Source organism: Hermetia illucens, chromosome 1 (genome assembly GCF_905115235.1).
Source record: "Hermetia illucens chromosome 1, iHerIll2.2.curated.20191125, whole genome shotgun sequence".
Classification (NCBI taxonomy): domain Eukaryota; kingdom Metazoa; phylum Arthropoda; class Insecta; order Diptera; family Stratiomyidae; genus Hermetia; species Hermetia illucens.
The window spans coordinates 137,490,551-137,512,609 of NC_051849.1; the positions used below are offsets into that span (position 1 = coordinate 137,490,551).

Genomic DNA, 22,059 nt, shown 5'->3' on the forward strand with positions numbered 1-22,059 from the left:
CGACCAAAAGGCAGACCTAAGCAACGGTGGCTTGATACGCTGGATGGGGATTTGAAAGCCTCGAGATTGCACCCGCATCAGGCATTCGATAGAGCCAAATGGCGAAGCCGATCACGACGAGCCGACCCCGCTTGTGAACGGGACAAAGGCTGAAGAAAAAGAAAAAAGAAGAAGAAAATAATGTCAGTTTAATGGAAATTTATCATGTACCCTCTATTTTCATTGACTCTTCTGCCTTTACCTAGGGTTCGATTCTAGGTTCGGGAATTGATTTTTGTCTAAATCTGAGTTCTTCTCCGCCACTTTGCACAACCCGTGATTTGCGCGATATTATAGCGAAAGGGCATCGTATTCTCCTCCACTCATCGTGGCAACCAGGGTTTCTTACACTTTTTCGGTTCGCAACCATGTTCACATTCAGCCAAATGTTGTAGCCGTCCACGCGGACACGCTGCAGAATATTTGACGGCGGTCCGGCGCCCATTAATATTTTTCAACGAGCTGTTCAAAATGTCTGAGGTGTGTTAAGAACCATAATTTTCATACTCTCACAGCCGGATCACGAAACCAGACCGTGTTGAACATGGGGGATCGAGGCATTTCGCCGCTGTAAGTAGATGCGAACACAATATGTAACAGAAAGCAACCAATCAACAAGTGATGATCTTCCCTGAAACCGATATCAGCTCCTCCCTTGCTATGCTCATCCAGCAAATGGCGTCCAAATCTGCTGCTGACCGAGATCTGAGATGAAATACGTTGCCGGTCAATTCACCGTAAGGCAGATCCTGTGTCCGAACGATGTACCACAAATAACGGGTCAGTATAAGCTGTAAAATGCCACAAACCTGTCAAAATTGTTACTAGGGTAAATCATCAATTACAATTATAACGTCAGTTTTAGGAAGCCTCTCCTAGACCGCATGGAGTTGTCCATAGAAAGCCTTTTCCTCTGTATCGGAAGTCTCCATTGGTGCATAACGCTGTGTTATTGGATATCCGTCATTCTGGATCGAAACCTCGCAGCCAATATTTTGTCTGATACCGGTTCCCAGGACATGAGCGCGCCTTATCGGTGCGATAAGCATTGATCCAACACCAGACTCACCTTTAGTTTTGAAAGACCAGAGTGTAATAATGCAGTACCGCAGTCGGGGAAGAGTGCACCTAGACTAACAACATTTTACCTCGCCTAACTACAGAATATCCTGCCATCATTGAAAAAAGCTTGATGAACAAAAAGTTGTAGCCAAACAATTAGTGCGTTTCTAAGACATGGACTGCTCTTTGGAAATATAATACGCTGTGGATAGGGGATTTGAGCAATTTCTGGGTGTTGTTGCACCCTCTCGTCGCTGAAGAGTTACTCCATGACTGCATTCGAACTCACTTAAAATCATGCTTCTCTAAATCTCCGCGCTGGAAAAACTGAAAGTGCTAGATTTTCTTATGTTTTATCAGCTTTTGTTCTTTGACTCACATTACTATATTTCAGGCAGGGTCGACTTTCACCTCGGGCTAGACCTCACGGAGCCGCAACGCTACCACTACCTACCTAATAGCTTAAATTGGTCGTTTTAATTCTGAAGGCTGCAGACTGCGAAGCAGTTCAACCTTTTCTTCCATTTCTCTAGTCTTTGTCCGGTTCATAAGCGGGGTGAGCTCGTTGTGGTCGGTGCGCCATTATGTTCTATTAAAGACCTGATCTGAATGCAGTCGTCAGGCCTTAAAATCCCCATTCAGGGTATCAAGCCGCCATTGTTTCGGCCGACCTTTTGCTCGCTTACTATTGACTTCAATGTTCAGGCCAGTCTTGGCAACTGAATTGTCGTTAGTGTGAATTACATGACCATACCATCGAAGACACGTCTCTCGCAATTTTTCCACGATCGCTGCAACTCCACATCGGTCGCAGACATCCCCATTTCGGATGTGATTAAGATGTGTCACGTCACTAGTCCAACGCAACATCGTCTGCATTACCACAAGACTTTTCATGAGGATCGGTCATACAATTTTTTTTCAGATTCAATCTGAGACCGTGTTGCATGAGGCAATCATTTCATTTTTGGACAAGTTATTCGAGACAGTACGAATCAAGACTGAAGCCCACTAGGCCAGACTGTTACTCGACAGGGCTCTTCGGAGTATAGTACAGATTGCAAGGACAGCCTCTTTTTGCATCTTTATGTATAGCCCGGCTCTTAGATCGAGCGTTTCGAGCGCTTTATGTAAATTTTCCGGGACTAATTCTGACGCTTAAATTACCACTGGAACTATTTCGATGTTTTGTAGTCTCCAAGTCTTCTTCATATCGTCCGCCCATGAGCTGATACCGGATTTTTTCTAACTGTTTTTCAACAGTATTCCGGTCTAACGGCACTGCTTCATCGCTCGTCCTTCCTTGAGAAGTAGAACTAGATGAAGATGAACACTGTGGTCAGTGGCAATAGTGTGATCCCACACTAGTTTGGCCTGAACATTTCCCAAGATTCTCTGCGGAGTATACTAATAGTAAGGTTGGTTGGTTGACACTAAGCTATACTTCAATGCAAGGTCTTGCAGAAGGAGTTATGACGACTGATGCTGCTCAATATTTTGCACCCAGGTGTTATGTGCTGGATGGTCTCCTCTTCACAGTTGCATAACCTACAACTGGAGTTGGTGGTTGAGGAGTCATGAAGAATGTATCATTTATAATTTTTTATTTGGAGCGGAGCATCCTCAATTGAAGTTAGGAAAGCTTCGGTCTAAAGTTGGTCAACCATTTGTTGGAGGCTTCGATGTCGATACCTAGCAACAACAATTTTTTATATGACCTTCATGAATGGGTTTCTCTTTCCCCATGTGGATCCTCTGTTGAACGGAAGTAACATTCGACATGGGATCCCTTTCTCTGCTTCTCAAGTTCAAAGGAGATAATTTATTATTATTATTATGACGGTAGCCTGATGTATTTGGCTACAGGATTGTTTCTTTATTGTGCATGTTGTTTGCAAGAACTACCCGTACCCGTCTATTGCCTGATTATAAATCCACATTACACAGAAAGTATATGGAAGGATGGGAATGGCGAATGTATTGCTACAATTTTATTTTTCCCGAACAGCTCGGTTTTCAGGACAAGATCCAGACACCGTTTGAATTCTCCCAGAAAATTAGATTTCATTATTGGCACAGCAGGTGTTGTTGCTTGCAATATGCCGAGGTATTTGTAGACGTCGTCTACCCTGCCCTCAATTTGGATGTTATTATTGGCTGTATCCTTCATTGTCGGTGTATTTTCCCCGGACAATTGTTTTTATGCGACATTTTTCCAAACCCAACTGCATGCCAATATCTCTGCTGAACTGGATGGTGACGCCTAGCAAGGAGCGAAGTTGGTCCTCATCTTTGGCATGCAAATTAATGTCATCAATGTACAATAAATGATTTAATGCACATTTCGACAATATGCCATGTTTGACTTGTATTTGCTTTCATGCAAAAGATGGTATAGCGGATTCAGAACCACAGTGGGTTTAGAGAGTCGCCTTGGAAGATGCCACACCTGATTGGGATCCCTCCTGATGTTTGTGAGGATACCGATAGTTTCGTGCTCCAATTCTCCATCACTGTTCTCAGGAGAAGGGCCACATTCGGGTTGATGGGTTGATTTTGTACAAGCGTAATACTTGTAGTAATCTCGAATGTAATATCGAGTCAAAGGCTGATGTATAATCGATGCGAGCTATTGAGATATTTCGTTTTTGATAGACAGCCTGCTTCAAAGCTACCTTATTCATTATAAGATGTTCTTTACAGCCTCAGGAGCATTTTGCGCATCCTTTTTGGTCCTCAGCTATCAATGTATGAACATCAAGATGTACAAGTAATTGGTGGACATCTCGAAGGGCAAGAAGCACCCTGTTCCTTGGGGATGAGAAAAGTTATCCCCTTGATGAAAAATTGTGGAACTAATTTCTGATCGACAATCATCTGATTAAAATGATTTGCCAATACCCTGTGCTTTGAACTGTTTCAGCCAGAAGTTGTGCTTGGAGTGGAAGGCTGCTTCTATGTCGACTTCAGTTACGCCACACATGGTCATTTCGGGGAGGACCTCACATGAACGCATAAGATGTGCGAATCACGCTGCTTCTAAATTCTAACGGCCAGGTTGGTTGCAAACACTTCTAAAAAAGTCTTCTACCTGATCCAGATCGAGGTTACTTTTACGACCTAAATTAGTGAGGTTTTTATAAATTCCCCGTGGTGTTTTAAGAACAAGGTGTTATCTGTCCTTCGCTGAACAATTTTTTGATACCTACAGATGCGATTGGAGCATACCGCAAGCTTCTATTTTAGCACCTCGAGGATCTCTTCGATTGGTATATCATTGGATAGATGATCGTTTCCAATGATGTTAGCAACGCATTTGTGCACTCTTGGTGATGGATTTCCAAGAACTATTTGGGTGACACGGCCAATCTCTTTTTCTCAACTTTTAGACTCTTTTGTTGAGCCGAAATATCCAGAACAGCAAGGTTCTCCTGCGCATTCCTCTGTTATTCACTCCAAGATATTGATTGTGGAGACGAATAACCGTGGCAGCTGCAACGTAGACCAGGCTATGAATCTCTGTCGGCCAAAATTCTGTCAACGGCAGCAATGATGCTCGTAGTTGCCGAAGTAAACTTTAGTTTTGGGATCTTTGGCCTAGCGTCTAGGAGAATTTCAGCATATTCTGTGAATGAAACCTGGAATACGGTAAAAGCCTCATCAAAAATTGGGGCGACATCCCCAGTTACTAAGCTTCTCCTGACTACTGGGCTCATGGAATAAATTACAGATGAAGTTGCTCCTTTGACTAGTCCAGTAAGTTGATGACTGATTGATTGTTGCCTAGTTGGTAGGGCAACTCGGTAGTTATTCACTATTACCCGGTACTGGTTGACAACATTCTCTTCTGGAACATGACTTAGTTCGGGAAAGCGGGTTATGAACGCGTCATGTAGTCGGTGTCTGTACCCTGATGGATTCGATTCCAAATCCGTGACACGGCAATAGCTGCGGACGATAAATTCATTGAGTTGGAGTACTGTCTTCGTGTCCCTGGGGTCCCATTAAGAACATTTAAAATATCCCTAATTTTCTTCCCACTAGTATTGGGGAAGCTGTTAACCCTGCAACAGAGCCCCAATGTTGCAATGCCCCATGGTTACCTCCAAAGGTAGGGGGAGCCACTGAAATATAGTGAAACGTCACTGCAATTCATTCGATTGGCGCGTCGATTCCTTCACCCCGGATTATGGATTTTTTAACGACGCTTACTCCCCCACAAGGAGGGAAAGGGTCTAGGAGAACGTACACAAATGGAAATATTCTCCCTGTCCGTGACTATTTATTTACAAGATTAACTTGCGATATTCATACCTGACCCGGTGGGCTATGTCATTATTCGCATGCAGCTCTGCGTTTGCCACTCAGGTGTGTATTAACCTGGTACGCCAGGTATATGTATATATATCATCAACGGCGTAACAACTGGTATCAGGTATAGGCCTGCCTTAGTAAGGAACTCCAGACACCCCGGTTTCGCGCCGAGGTCCACCAACTCGATATCCCTAAAAGTTGTCATACGTCCTGACCTACACCATCATTCCATCTCATCGTCTTCTTTTTCTACCATAGATGTTGCCCTTATAGACTTTCCGGGCTGGATCATCCTCATCCATACGTATTAGGTGATCAGCCCACCGCAAACTGTTGAGCCGGATTTTATCCACAATCAGACGGTCGTGATATCGTTCATAGATTTCTTCATTCATGCTACGGAATCATCCATCCTCACGTAGGGGATCAACAATTCTTCTAAGGATTTTTCTCTCGAACGGGGCAAAGAGTTCGCAATTTTCCTTCTGTGGCTTCGTAACTTATATAACATATATATATATGTATATGGTTGACATAAATCCTTCGAATGACGCAGGAATAAGGTAGTGAAAACTTGAGTGAGAACTGTTGGCATCCTTGTAAATTTCCGAACGACCATCGTTTTATCGTCGAAAACCTGGCTTAATGACCCACGATTCTCCCACATTCGTAATGGTTGGTAATCGCGTAAATGCGATCATTTCTTCTTTCTTGTCATGAAATCGCCACGCTGTAATGCCCGGCGGGCCAGTGCATTCCTCACACTGTTTTATCTGTGGCTTGATGACAAGATAGCAATCAACGGCCGATGCAATGGTCTCATAAATAATGGCCTTGCAGTCAATGGCATCGGTAAAATGTCGGCGTCTTATGAGAATATGGTCGATACGCGTTTTACTATTCCCACTATTAAATGTAGGAAAATGAGATGATCGTTTTATGAACCATGTGTTCACAAGTACAAGGTCATGAGTGTCTACAAAATCGACTGTACGCTCACCTCCCTCATTGCGTGCTCCAAACCCCTTTTCCCCATGGCACGTGTTACCCTCTGCCTTTTCACCCACATAACCATTAAGGACGCCGGCAGTGATGATATAGTAATCGGCAGGCACGTTACAGGTCTTTGCAAGAGAAGTTGCCAGAAGCATCTTTCTCGGCTTCTGTTCGACCTGTCGGTGGTGCGTGCGATCAGCTGATACAATGGTGAGTTCCATCAGCGCGTCATCAAATCGGTTCACTGGCAGTTCCAACACCATATTGAGTGTATGGGCTACCAAAATAGAGGTGTTTATAAACATGGGCCTTTTCCGAACGTCTCTTACGATTTCCACGGTCAGCGAGGATGGCTAGACGCGTATTGTATTGCGCGGAGGGATTTACTTACGTCCTGACGCCGTCCATGCATTAAGAACACTTGCCCCTTTCTCCACAGGGCGTTCATTTTGTTTTTAACGACATTAGATGCATTTTCTTGGTCGAGCTGTCCCGGGATTTATCACCAAGAGAGATCAGATAAAATTTAGCATTGTGGAGTACCCACGACTATATTTATCTCTTTCTCTGATTTCAGCATTTTATTTTACATTTACTTACTCTTCCAACAGTAAAATCCACTTTCGCTGCACCAAAACCATAATCTGTATCATCACATAAGTAGTAATATACACATTTGAATTTCAATATCAATTTTTGGCTCTCTTTATTTCGAGTGTTTTCTATAAACTCATTTCGAAACTTGCTAGCTTATATATATTTTTACAAAATCTCTAGCAACTAAACTATTGTTAAAGAATAAAATGTATTTTATATACACAAAGTCGGCGTATCGTAAACATTTGCTTTTATTTTTAAATGAATATATTTTATGCTACTTCGAATATTGTTTGCGATTTATAACGATTTCTTAAGATTAAACGCACATATCTATGCGGTTCAAAGACCTAGCTCGGGGCTTGTATTTAATTAATATTCTCATAAGCAAGAGTTTCATGTGACCTCAACACTTGATTTTATTTCTATTGTTTCTAAGATTGCTGCTGAGGTCGTTCGAATAATAAATTGGGTACATAGTAATTTACAAATTCGCTCGAATACGCCCTATATATGTACATCTAAAAAAATATGCTATCTTTCCGTAAGCTCTGTCTTATGATTCTTGCTGCGAAAAATTCATAACTTTCCATGATAAATATCATGTTCGTGAACTATCTATAATTAGAATCGAAATGAGAATGATTAAAATACAAAGGAGAATATGATAAATAATAGTTTCATAATAAATAATGCATAATAAAACGAACAGAATATTCTAATAGGTACGTCTAATAATATTGATGGGCAAACGTATTTCTAAGCACTGGTATGTCATCGTGTAATACCACAACAAACAGTCTCGCACTTGAAAACTTTCAAATTTAGGTCGACTCAACGAATGCGGGAGACGTTGCGATCGACAGAAGGGAATTTGACCAAACAACGGCAACAAAACGTATACTAAATACATACAGAACATGCATTCTTTGATTCTTAGCTACTCTTAAAACTGAACAAAATTCACATTCAACCAAATATTTTAATCCTATCGACAAAGTTAATCAGCCTTGTACGTTCCTTCCAATTTTGTCCATTTAAAATGGTTATGTTTGGTTTGTTTCTTTTTCTCTCCTAAATTAAAGTAAAGGAATCTTTTTAGCGTTTTGCATACATCAAAATAAAACTTCCGCTGTCATCATTTATCGGCCAAAACCTTACAAATACGATATTTAAAAGGCGACATTATTAGCGGGAGAGCAAAGAGTAGAAAGCAAAGGAAATATTGTTGCATTTGGGGAATGCGTATCTAAAGATATTTTATACTAAATTACATATTCCGACCGCATGTGATGATTTGGTAATCAGAAAGAAGTATTTTGAATTGCTGAGAAATCTGACAAATGAAACCGATAGATGTGTCTAAATGCTTTTCAAAATTATTATTAAGAGACGCAAGAACGAGTGTGATGCCACGCGAAAAACCTTCACTTTCTTTCTTCTCTCAACTTTCCAATGTTTCTCACAGTAGTAGCCATCCATTGATGGTAAAATAACTTTAGATTTGTCTAATAAAAGTTGCAATTTATTGCGAAATCATGATCACAGAATTTCAACTATTCCAGTTAAAGGCATCGGCGATTGTGAGACGGAATTCACAATCTGTTTGCGGTTCAACAAGCATTCCTACCATTTTGATGTATGTTGCCTAGTTCTAACACATAATCGACTGAATATCCTTCTAAAAGACTTTTTTCAATATTCGCCTAAAACTACCGTGTTTTTTCGTACTGGAACTATGACGATTACCATTGCTTAATATTGACCCTGCCGTTGTTAATGACGTTTCCGATGTCCGTATCGAATCATCGCTACCATTATGGTTACTGCTAGCAGCCATCACATCTGTTGATATCGATGAATTCGGTGTCGATGAACCGTTTCCGAATCCATTCAGTTTTATTGAAAGCTCGGGACTTTCGGATCTCGATTTCTTCGATGGTTTGCCATTAACATCGTTAGCCTGTTGACTAGAAGGCGACGCATTGGTCCTATTTGTATCGCCCGCAGCAGATGGAGCCGTGGATTTCGGTTCAGACTTTCGCAATCGATACCATTCCCATCCAGTTGGACTATGAGCTGATTTCTTCGCACTTCCACTTCGACTGAATGTTGACTTCAAGAAGCTGGGTGAGGAAAGTCTTCGAACTTTGCTTGTTTTCTTGCTGGACGTCTTAGTACCATTCTGCACTTTTCCATTCATTTGGCTTCCCGAGGGACCTTCTGGCATAAACTCATTATAGGCTAAATCCGTTCCTGGAACATACGTTTCATAGTCATCCTCTAAAATCATTCCGTCATCTTCTTGACTCCCTACCGAGGGAGATACATTGGGACGGACAAAGTCTCCAGGAGCGGATTCCTGACGGCCGAAAAGTAAAGCCTTTGGCTCTAAGGAACCATTTCTCCGCGCCGAAGATATTTTTCTATTCCGCGGTTTTGCCGTTTTTACGCCCATTTCGCCGAAGGTGTCTTTCGCCTCGTCCATTCCACCAATATTTTGAACTTCGTCATCTATAAGTAAATTTTTATAACTGCCCGAAATACGATCTGCCTCCTCGCTAGGCCGACGCGACTTATGTGTTGGACTTGGATGTCCAGATACACCCTCAACTGATTTTTGCCTTAACAACTTCTTCCTCGGAGTAGATCGTCTCCTTTGCGATAAGGAGCTCTCCTCGAAATGCTTAAGTATTCGCCTGTTTTCTCGATGACTGCGTAGCCACAAGACGAATGTTTGAAACATAAGAAATACAAAAAAACAAATGCCGAAAACTATCCAATTGTTTAGACGAGTAGATATTTCATTTAACTGCTCGTTGAGATTCCTGTTTTGCGTGATGAGGATCTGCTCCTTCTCTAAGGCACGGCGATTTTGCTCGTCGATTGTTGCCAATGTTTTCGCGAACGAATGCTGGAGCTCTTCAACTTGTTTCTTGTACCGTCGACTTAGTTCCTCTAAGTACTGGCCAGATAACGACATGTTGCGTTCAAGCGCCTGAAATTACAAAAGAAGATAATGTAAATACAAAACAAAAAAATGGAAATTTTTCTATTACCTTGACAATTAGTATTAATTAGTTTTCTTAAGTTAAAAATTAATAAAACGCAAACTTGGAATAGATCTGGGCATGAGGTGATGATGGGGTAGGTACCAGTGGCCGCTCCGAGGAGCCCAATTAGCGTTTTGGTGCGCCGTTTTGATGCCACAAACTCTTTAAGACCGTGGCTGTTGTTATGGGAGCAGGGAGGCAGAGTCCAGCGTGCGCGGACCTTCAGAGCCAGCCCGTAGCATTCACGAAAGAAAGCGGCTCTCCCACTCTGCAGCCAGAAATCTCTCTGAGGTCCCCAAAGAATGGTTTACCCAGTGTCCCCAGCCTGACTCTAGCCAGACCTGGGCAATCGCAGAGAAAGTACATGAGGGTTTCCCTTCTCTGCAGCTTCGACAATGCGAATTGTAGAGTATGCCGAGCTTGGCGGCATGGTCCCCTATGGGCCAGTGCCCCGTGCAGACCACCGTAATCTTGGAATGCATTTGCACGCGTCTGACACAGGAGCTCTCGTGATCGGGCTATGTTATTAGCGGGCCAAATTCTCCTTGACTTAGCACAGCTCGTAAGCCTTCGCCATCTTAGGTCCGCGGCTGCTAGATAGCGCGAGTAGACTCGGCCCCCGACAGCCACCAGCGGAACACCGACTGTATTCACCGAAGGACTGCCAGGACCAGAGCCTCGCCTGGCCAATCCATCAGCCCGTTCATTCCCTTCTATCATATCTTCCTATGCCCGGGAACCCAGAGGAGAGTAACCTTGAGCGTGCCGCCCAGACGTGCCCCACCCGCCTGGAAGATGTCGTCTCTGAGCACAAAGCCTTGATGGCCGCTTGACTGTCGGTTAAAGTGGCTGTGTTACGCTTAGGGCTCGAATCTCGCTCCAGCCATCGACAGACTTCCAATATCGCTAGTACTTCCGAGAAAACCCCCGCGCCGACTCCACAGGCCATCTTTGATCCGTCCGTAAAGAATACTGTATCATAACCTTGCAACAGGCCGCCGGTCTTCCATTTTGCCCTGGTTGGAAAATCCACAGCAAAGTTTCTCGTGAAGTTCAGCTTGCGTGTGGCATAGTCCATGGGGAATGCCCAGACTTCCCGAGGTACTTCGTCTAGGATGTTGCTGTGGCCGTAGGACTTCGCTGCCCAGCATTCAGACTCACGGAGTCTGACGGCACTGCATGCTGGAACGTGTTTAATGTGGAAGTCTAGGGGGAGGAAATGCAGGAGAACATTGAGAGCATCTGCCGGGCAGGACTGCAGAGTCCCAGTAGCACCTGCACACGCGGTTCTTTGAATCCATGATGAGGTGATGATAGAAAATGTTCTAGAGCCACTTCACACCATTGAGAGTTGCTGAACAACATCATATTGGCTTTTCACTACTGGACGTTTTGCCTGTGATGGGATCAACTACAAGGAACATAAGATCTAGGCACAGTTAGGTTTGTACAAATTACAAAAGTCAGATTTAGTGCGGAATCCCGAAGATTGGGAGCACGCTGAGTCATTGACCGACCCGCGACCCTTGAGTTTTGGTTGGGTTGGTGTCTCGGTGCATCGATAGCGCCTAGATGGTTTTCTTGCGTGGGTTTCCTCATCCAATATGACAAGCCATAAACACATGTGAAATGCCACATCACATACACAGCATTAACACCAGACCTAATGCGCACAATTTTTCTCGCGCATTTACCGTAGATGGCCAAACATATGCAATGATTTTTCGCCATCATATAATTTTGAACAATGCGCTAGGAGATGAACCTCCTGTCTTTAATTTTCTTGCCCGGAGAGTACAGACATCGACATCATTTATAATCCATATCCTGGAATTAAGTCATGTTGTGGAACAGAATGTCGTCAACCAGTACAGAGTGATAGAGAAAAATAACAGAGCCGCCCTGACAACTAGGCAAAAGATTTTCTATGAACTTTCAGATTAACTAAAGAAGAAACTCGAATTCTCCATCTGTAAATCACACAGAGATTACTGTGGCAATTTTTTCCTTGATATTTCGAATTGAAAAAGTCGGGAAGGAAATTTATCGCATCACACAAGTGCATCTTAAAAATCTATACTGTGTGATGTGCCGCTGTGACCATTGGGAACTACCATTAATGCAGTACTATGCCAATCACCAAAATCCACGGCATGCCAGAACAGAAATTTAAGGTATGTTTTGACGGTATCTGTTGTTATGAAAGCTGCCAGTGAAGGGCAGACAACAACTTGTTCTTTCAAAATAAAAGAGGATTTTATAAGAATCTCACTAATTCAGAGGAAAAAGCAACCTCGATCTGGGTCAGGCAGCGGACATCTGGAGAAATGTTTCGAACCAACCGTCGTTGTATTATAATTTAAAAGCAACATGGCTTCCATGACTGTTTATGAGTTCATGCCCCCTACTTCCTTAATATAATTGAAGCTAACATTGTAATAGCTCTTGAAAAGAAGGTAATTGGAAGGCGGTAGAGATTGATAATATTCACAACTTCCGCTCGAATACACTCGCATATTAGCAAATCATTGTAATCAGATGATTGCTAATCCAAATTTAGTTACACTATTCTTCATCAAGGAGGTAACTTATCTCATCCGCGAGGAACTGGGTGCCTCCTGTCGTCCCACCATCTGCCTCAGTTCTTTGCGAGAACTTTTCAAAAATCTTGATGTTCTTAAATTATTGGCTGAGGAATAAAACGATTGCGTAAAATACTCCAGAGGCTGTAAAAGAACAAGCTATAATCGATGCAGTAGCTGTAGACCTGGCTGTCCACCAAAAACGAAATATATGAACATGTAAAGTACATTTGTATAAAATCAACCCGAATGTAGCACTTCTCCTGAGAACAGTGGTGGAGAGAGCACAAAGCTATCGATATCCTCACAAACAACCGAATAGACCCCAATCAGAGGTGGAACCTGCCAAGTCCATTCTCTAAACTCGCTGGGGTTTTTTTGACCTTGAATGTATTCACAACATGTACTTAATAATAGTAACATTTCTACCATACTTTCCAATACAGTAACTTTCAAAACATGGCAATGCGCTACTTATTATCAACTCCATTAAACAGGTTTCGGAATGGGATTTTAGATTTAGATATCCCATAAGGACATCATCATGATTTTCAGTTGGATTATTTCTGAAAAAGATTTTGGTTTGGTTTAAGTGTAGAATTCTCTGTCTTCCCTGGAATTACATATTTGAATAAAAAAGATTGTATACCTCTTCTTTGTACTTAACGGGAGAAAAACCTCTCCTCCGTTAAACCAAACGGAAAATGAACATATTCACTGCAGGTATATGGTGGTGAAACAGTTTTGAAATAAATTATGTGTGACAAAGACAGACAAGTGTGGCCAGATCACCAGTTACGAGGCCAGGTGATGGATAGGAGTATATCTACTGACGTGTAAATATCTGATCATGTATTTTTATCAGATTTTTCATGGTGTATCAACAAAAATAGCTATGGAAAGGATACGCAGAATACAATACTAAAACAAGAGTTTAGAAAAGGAGAAAAATTTATGATGGAGAAGCTCAGAACCCCAGTACTGGCGACTTTTGAGATTGAGTAAGTGGGGTTTCCATAGCTAATACCTCTTGGCCGCAGTGCCTCGGTAATGAATATTTGGCCGCAGGTGGCATCTACTGCTGCAAGTTAGTTAGGGAAAAAGATATCCAAACGAAGTACAGCCTTACTAAGAATATCCGCAGATTGCTGGACAACGAAAGTGACTACGATATCAAGTGCATTAGTTTAAGAAGGGCGACAGCAAGTGTACCTATTCAGCAGAGGCAATTTTCAGATCTTCTAGGATGTCACAGGCGTTAAAAGAAAGATTAGTATAAGTTTGAATTTTTCGAGTTTATCAAGGACATGTAGAGCGTGCAACAAACATTTAAAAAAACATGGTGAGTAATTTGCCGAAAGCAAAGATACTGGGGAAGGTAAAGGCTGATCCCGACTTAATCTACCTAGCCGGAAAGTTCAATAGAATCCATAACAAGTCGGGAAACCGGAAGCTGGACGCTTCAGGTACGATAGGTTTTGTGTATTTCTTAGTACGTAGCACGTAATATATCCATATATTATGTGAGAGTATCCACTTTCGGGTGATATTGACATTCATAGTCTTCAATTTTCAAAGAAGAAACAAATTTAAGGTATTATAACTTTGTTAGTAATAGTGCGATTTCCACCAAACTTGGTAAGATCATGCTCTATATTATAGCCTATATCACTGCAAAATTGCATGGTACTAGGATAAACTTAAGGGGGGTTTCTAACCAATTACACAAAAATGGAGTAATATACTATTATTAACTTTATTTAAACAGATATCGGCATGGAAGGTATTTCGGAGCCCAGGCACCATATAGTGGCCGCCTCCTGATTTTTTTGAGATTTTTCGGTTTGGTAGTTTCTGAGAATGGCCCGCTTAAAGAAGTGATCACTTTCAATCCCCCGTGTTCCCCACCCTTCCAACGAATGTCAAAACTAAGACCGGCTTTGAAAAGTACTAATCGAGACCTTTAATTTGATACCCCACATGATTATATTTGGTGAAAAAAATTGTACACCCCCCTTTTGCATGTATGGGGACCCCCCCCCTTAAATTCGACGTAAAAGGATGTAATTCACTGTATGCGTGAACGTTCACAGTTCCCACCTTTTTACCAAATTTGGTGTCAATCGCTATAACCGTCTCCGAGAAAAATGCGTGTGACGGACAGACAGACAGTAAACCGAGTTTACACAAAACCTTAAAAAGTATTTTATGTTAGAGCTGAAAATATCCAGCGTGGATAATGCTGATGAACTTCCCAATAAGATTAAAAACTCATTTTTGGAGAATGTCGCAATACGTGATGAAAAACATGAGATCTGTATTCAGTGCGATGATCTCAGAGATTTCATATTTTTCATAGTTGTATCATGTATGATATTAAAATTACCGGAATGTAGCTACCAGTGAGGCATTGAATTGGCTGCTGTCTGTCGTCTAAGAAGGTACACCTCACCAAAGAGATGCTACAAATCCCTAAGTATGGACCTTTCGCGAAGTATTAATGCAGCCAATTCTAAATATGAGAGGCATTTTGTTACAAGAACCCGAAAAACATACATTATGAAGGAAAAATGGATGGGGTAATACGTATATTGCCGAAAGTGGTGAATGCTAGGAAGATATTCGTGCGCCATCCCAAATAAATGAACATTCCCATACAAAACAAATCAGAATACCGAAAGCTGGACGATTCGCGTATAAAAGTTCTATGTTCATCTTGTGTGAGAAATTTCCTATGCACGTATTCCCATTCGTACATACATACCTAAAAATTCAAAACATTCTTCCTTGATATATATTTCCAAACTATAATTCCACCGTTCATAGGAGTTCACTCTATATGACGATGTCGTCATACATATCTTAAAGTGTGATAAATTCACATGAAATATGACATTTTGACCCTCTGTAACTCGAATGGGATGTACTTTGAGGCCTAGATTTCGTGTAAATTTTTTCAAATTTTTCGGCTCATTCCCCTAGATTTCACCCAATATCAAAAATAGAAATGTCGAAAAGTACTAATCGAGCCTTTCCATTTGATACCCCACAACACTACATTCTTTGAAAAAAAAAGAGCACTCCCTTTCGCATGTATGGGGAGCCTCCACCCCTTAAACCCAGTGCAATATTTTGCCACCCGTTGTATGTAAAGGGATTCATAAACCAGACGCTCTCACCAAATTTTGTGACAATTAGTTGAGCCGCTTTCGAATGAATCGGGTATGGTGGACAGATCAAGCAATTGAATCGATTCTAATAAGGTTGTTTCAAACAAAACCTTAAAAGCAACTACCAGTGAGATAGTAAAGAGATTACCCTTCGATCGACTTGTCTCTAAATTGGACCAGCGGCTCAGAAGACGGATCTCAAGCTCCAGCGAAGCGGTCAAGAATGCTTGAATGAAATCTGATCAGAGACGAATTTACCAACTACCACAAAATTTCAAAGAATTCAAACATGACAATGTTATTTAAAAACGAAACGAAAAAACAAGACCGCCTCCAACAGGAAAATAGCTTAATTAAAAGCACTGCGGAACAGCAAATTTACAGCATCATCTCTAAAATAAGCAACACACTAGGACTGGAAGGCCTTGCTCAACTGTTTTGTCAGAAGCATCGCGAGGCCATAAATGTCAACTTCAGTGGAGAAGCATGCGCCTTCCCGTGATGGATTGTTTACCCGTTTGGAGATTAAGTAAGAAATTGTTGCGATTCAAATCCCAGGGTTGAACGAGTTGCTGACAACGACAGGAAAATAATATTACCCTACATCTAAGAACACAATCTCAAAATGGACGTAACAAACGAAAACGGATTTTCAACATCGAAAAATGAACTATTCTTTCGGACCGTGAATATACGAAGGTTACATTGCGCAGATGGCATGTGGCAATAACCACTGCTTTAGAAAACCCTATATCAAGCCAGTTACGATTCGCGTCGGAAATGAAAAGCAGTGCCAAATAATAAAAGTTGGTCACATAAAACGAAACAAAACCCTGAAGCTGTATAAACTCCATGCCAACAGCTAGAAGGTTGCGTGTATTACGCATAATGATGAATACCCTCTGGCTAAGCCAGGATCGGGAATCGGGTATACCTAGAAAGATACTGACACCAGCCGCTGATGTGCTAGGACACCAACTTTTTGATATGGCACTGACTGAGGATAATATTCTGGTAGTGACGGAAATAGTTCGATGTAGTATAGATCTCGGTGTGAAAAGACTTTTGAAGTGGTAGTCCTCCCCCAGACCCAAATCAATCTGGATGCCACTGATGATGATGAGCGATGGCCAGTTAAAATTGAACCGTTTCACCATGCATCAAATTTTAACTGGTTTATTTCAAAATGCTCAGGACAATCATAAAAACGAGAGCGTTGACCTTCTTGACAGAATTACTAATAGCAACAATTTCTTAAGTTGTTTGATCACAAGTGATGAATCTTGGATTTTTAATATGCCAAATTCAGGAATGACACTTTAGTAATAAAAATTTTAAATGTCCACATATTTATGACTAGATATAATATCAAATCAATGAAATAACACTTCCAATTCAGTCTCTGTACATTCAGTCTTAATATCAAAAAACGGTATAAGAAAATAACGAACAACTTTAGTAATAGTCTTTTTCCGCACTTGTAGGAGATTGACCGATGGAGCCTTTTTTGATTATAATATTTTTTTAATGAGCGCGCTGAAGTGTTCCGTGTCGCGGTTGGGAACAGAAGAGACCGACTTATTTCCATGCGGTCCTTACTGTCCCAACCAACGGCACTTTTTTACCGCTGGCTCTCCACTTCCCCGGTGCGTTCTGAAAACGCGTGAGTGGAGGGTTTCCACGTTCAGCGCCATCTACTCGTCCGCATCCGCAACATCCGAAATAAATTTCGAATGCTGCAGATCCTGCCGCGCCACATCACTCCGCCCCCAGACGAAACCTAGGGGGTTTCGGCGACGGATCCCCGAACTTCGTTCGCCGTTAATCCACAAAGCGGACACGACGTTGCTTCGGGGCGCACACGGGTTTCAGCCTGGCCAAAGAGACCGCCTTTTTGTGACCACCGATCTCGAGCTGGAAGAAATGTTCTCCCCTCTCGAGAACGCGGTACGGGCCCTCATATGGAGGCTGCAGCGGCTTCCGGACGGCATCCGTCCTGATCAGCACGTGCGTGCATGTGTCCAGTTCCTTGGGCGAACAAGCAGGTATGGACGAGTGTCGAGTGGGCGGTGGCGCTTTGATGCGTCGGAGATTGTCCCTCAGCAGACGCACCAACCCCGACTCCGTGAGACCCGATCTCTTGTCGAAGACCGGATCGCTTGGGAGTCTTGGGTTCTCCCCGTAAACCAGCTCCGCGGGGCTGGCAGCAAATTCCTCTCGGCAGGTTGTTCGAAGGCCGAGTAGGACGAGAGGCAAGACTTGAGTCCAGGACGGGTCGTCGCGTGCCATAATGGCGGCTTTCAGCGTCCGGTGCCAACGTTCTAGCATCCCATTGGACTGCGGGTGGTATGCAGTAGTCCGCTGGCGTTTAAAACCCAGGAGTTTGCCTAACTCGGAGAAAAGGGTGGACTCAAATTGCATTCCCTGGTCAGTGATGATCACTGCAGGGACGCCAAAGCGAGGTATCCACTCTCGGCAGAGGGCTTCGGCACAAGATTGTGCCGTAATGTCTTTCAGAGGTATTGCCTCAGGCCACCGCGTGAACCTGTCGATGATTGTGAGGCAATACTTGTAACCGTGCGAGTCTCGCAAAGGCCCTATTATGTCGAGGTGTATTGTGTGGAAACGCTTGGTAGTGCGGGGGAATGAGCCCACTTCTTTCCTTACATGCCTGGAGACTTTACACTTCTGGCATGCGATGCACTCTCTGGCCCAGGAATTGATATCCTTGTTCATGGAGGGCCAGAAGTATTTTCCGGTGACTAACCGGTTTGTTGTCCTGATGCCGGGATGCGCCAAGTCGTGAACTGCGTGGAACACTTCCTTGCGAAATGTGGCCGGAATGTATGGCCGAGGTCCCTTTTCCGAGTCTTCGCAGCAGAGCGAGAGGTTTGAGCCGAAGATGGGCAACTCCCGAAATTTGTATTTGGGGTTGGACTTGAGGCTCTGAAGTGCTGCGTCATCCTCTTGCGCCTTGGCAATAGCCGAGAAATCGAGTGAGGCGGGGATGTTGACTTCGGAGACACGAGACAAAGCGTCAGCAACAATGTTGTCCTTCCCGGACACGTGCTGGATGTCTGACGTGAACTGGCTTATGAAGCTCAGGTGTCGAAGCTGACGAGGGGACGCTTTGTCGGGCTTCTGTTTCAAAGTGAACGTGAGAGGCTTATGGTCCGTGAACACTGTGAACGGCCTGCCTTCTAGGGAGAAACGGAAGTATTTAATGGACAGGTATGCGGCGAGCAGTTCGCGATCGTAGGTGCTGTAGTTCCGTTGAGCGGAATTCAACTGCTTCGAGAAGAAGCTCAACGGCTGCCAAACTTGGTCCACCTTTTGGTGAAGGGCAGCACCTACTGCGATGTCAGAGGCATCAACAAAAACGGCTAGGGGTGCATCTTGATGAGGAAATGCCAAAAGTGTAGCATCAGCCAGTTGCTGTCTGGATTTATTGAACGCGCAGACAGCCTCTTCAGACCACACAATCTCTCGTGTGTCTTTTGTTTTGGGGCCAGACAAGTACGCGTTCAAAACGGACTGGTGATGGGCGGCCTTGGGCAGGAAACGACGATAAAAGTTTAGCATGCCCAAGAACCTCCTCAACTCCCTCACTGTTTTTGGACGCGGGAAGCTTGTAATTGCTTGCACCTTGTCTGGGTCGGGCTGTATTCCTTCAGAGGAAATGGAGTGGCCGAGGAATCTCACCTGTTTTTGAAGGAATTTGCACTTCTCAACGTTTAAGACTAAACCGGCCTCAAGGAGACGTTGAAAAATGCACTCGAGATGGGCTAAGTGCTCAGACTCAGTAGAAGAAGCGACCAAAACATCATCCAAATAGACGAAACAGAAATCGAGGTTTCGCAGGACTGAGTGAATGAACCTTTGAAAGGTTTGCGCCGCATTGCACAATCCGAAAGTCATTCGGGTGAACTCGAAGAGTCCAAAGGGTGTGCATATTGCCGTCTTTGGAATGTCTTCAGGAGCTACTGGGATTTGGTGGTATGCCTTGGCTAAGTCCAAGGTCGAAAAGATGCGGCAATTCGCGAGGTGATGCGCAAAGTCGTGGATGAGTGGAATCGGATATCGGTCAGGAACAGTCTGTGCGTTTAGCCTTCTGTAATCCCCACAGGGACGCCATTCGCCATTTGGCTTAGGGACCATATGTAAAGGGGAAGACCAACAGCTGTTTGAGGGCCTGCAGATACCCTGTTGAACAAGTTGTTCAAATTCTTTCCGCGCGATAGCCAGTTTCTGGGGTGGTAGAGGACGCACCTTTGAGAAAATCGGGGAACCAGTAGTATTTATGTGGTGCTGCACATTGTGCTTTACTGGTTTCGAGAGACTACATTCGGTAGTTATCTGGCTGAACTTTTGGAGGAGTGTCCGAACACGAGAGTCGGAGATGTCTTCCAAAAGAACGGAAAGGTTATTGTCAGCGTGAGATACCATTTGGCCCGACGAATTTAGTTTGGTTGTGGGGTCTATAAGGGACTTATGTTGCAAGTCCACCAGCAACCCATAGTGACACAAGAAGTCTGCGCCTAATATGGGGAAGCTGACATCCGCCAGGATGAAACGCCACGGAAACGTCCTACGCAAGCCAAGACTCACGTCCACTTGCCTGTACCCGTATGTATTGATGCGGGATGAATTTGCTGCCGCCAGTTTGAGGGGTTGTGGATATAGTCGATGATGCTGGGGTACGGGAAGAACCGAAACCTCCGCACCCGTGTCGACGAGGTAGTTGCGCCTGCTGAGGGGGTCGAAAATAGTTAGGCGACGTGGCGCTGCGCTCTGGGTGGCCGTCGCCAAGACCCCCCGCGGACCTAGTTTTTTGTGGTAGGCGCGAATTTGCAAGGTAGCGTACATCTTGTCGCTTTATCTCCGAAGTTACGATGATACCAGCAAATACCCTGGTCCGCAGGCTGTCTTGACGACCTGCTACCCGAACGCCCTTTTCGTGTGGCAGACCGTGAGCGAGCTCGCGGCCTGGCACTCGAACGCTGAGCGTCCAACGTCGCCCGCATCTCGGCCACGCTGGCAGTTAAGGCCGCGATCTCGCGCCGTAAGTCGCCGACCTCATCCGACGGTGGTTGAACGGCCGCTATGGTTGGGCGAACGTACACCTCCTGTACTTGATCGGCCGTTGCTGCCAGTTCCTCCAAGGAACCGGAGACGCAGGCTAGGATCGCCTGGGTGCCCTCCGGGAGCCGACGCAGCCAGAGCGACTTGATCAGGTCGTCGCCGATCTTGCTCCCACCCAATTGCCTCATTTCACGAAGCAATTGGCTGGGAGTTCGATCGCCCAACGTTAAACCCGCCAGCAAGTGGTCTAATTTTGCCGACTCGCTTGCCGACAGGCGCCTGATCAACTCGCTCTTGAGCTGAGCATACGATGCCGACTTCACTACGTCGGACACCAGAAGTATGGACTCTTCGTCCAGACCGACCACCGCGTAGTTGAAACGGGTCGCGTCCGATGTGATACCGGACATTTGGAACTGTGCTTCCAAATGCACGAACCACAGCTCGGGGTTCCGACGCCAAAACGGAGGAACGCGTACGGCGAGGGCGGTCACTTGTGGGCCCGATGGGCCTGCCGCGTCTTTATTGTCAAACGACATTTTCCTACCGAGAAGTACGAGATTGTGATGCAGACGCGGTGAGTTTATACTAAAACGCGGTGAAATTTACACCGACACGGCAGGCCGTACCCACAAATGCACGCACGAAACGAGAAAAAAAAGAAAACGACGACCGAAGCGGACGCTCTCCAGCGCAGACCAAAAACACCGGGAAAACAGAGAACTTGCGACTTGAAACACCTCAACGCCGTCTCTTGCAGCGGCTTTAATTTTATTGATTTCCGTTTTTTTTTATTATTTACAATATTTAACTTAATTTGTTGTAATAATTTATGCACGAAATCACTTAATTTTGCAAATAGTAGTAAATGTAGTATAGTAGTAAATTGTAATTTAGTAAATGACCTAATTGTCCGCTGTGGTAGCGGTGGCTACGGCGTCTGCAGCGGCTACGACGTCTGCGGTGGCAACGATGGTGGCTATGTCTGAAGAGACGAGGACGACGAGGACGACGATGATGATGATGATGAAAGTGTTGGCGGTCAGGTTGTTAGAGATGTCGATGCTGATGATGTCGCAGTCTGCTGCTCTAGATACTTCGGCGGCTTCCAACAGTGTAGTTCCTTGGGACGTCCGTTTGCTGCACAATGACGACGGCAATGAC

At 44.0% G+C, this 22,059-nt stretch overlaps 1 protein-coding gene across 9 annotated transcripts in view; it reads right to left on the reverse strand.

Moving 5' to 3' along the window:
- Positions 1-7,088: 7,088 nt before the first annotated feature.
- Positions 7,089-22,059, reverse strand: part of LOC119647086 (SUN domain-containing ossification factor) — a 159,447-nt gene continuing 144,476 nt past the window's right edge. For 8 of the 9 annotated variants that reach the window (XM_038047850.1, XM_038047856.1, XM_038047857.1 and 5 more), the window contains exon 4: positions 7,089-10,006. In XM_038047850.1, coding sequence (XP_037903778.1) covers positions 8,690-10,006 — 1,317 coding nt within the window. In that variant the 3' untranslated portion in view covers positions 7,089-8,689. The remainder of the gene's footprint in view (positions 10,007-22,059) is intronic. The other variant, XM_038047851.1, reaches the window with a different exon arrangement.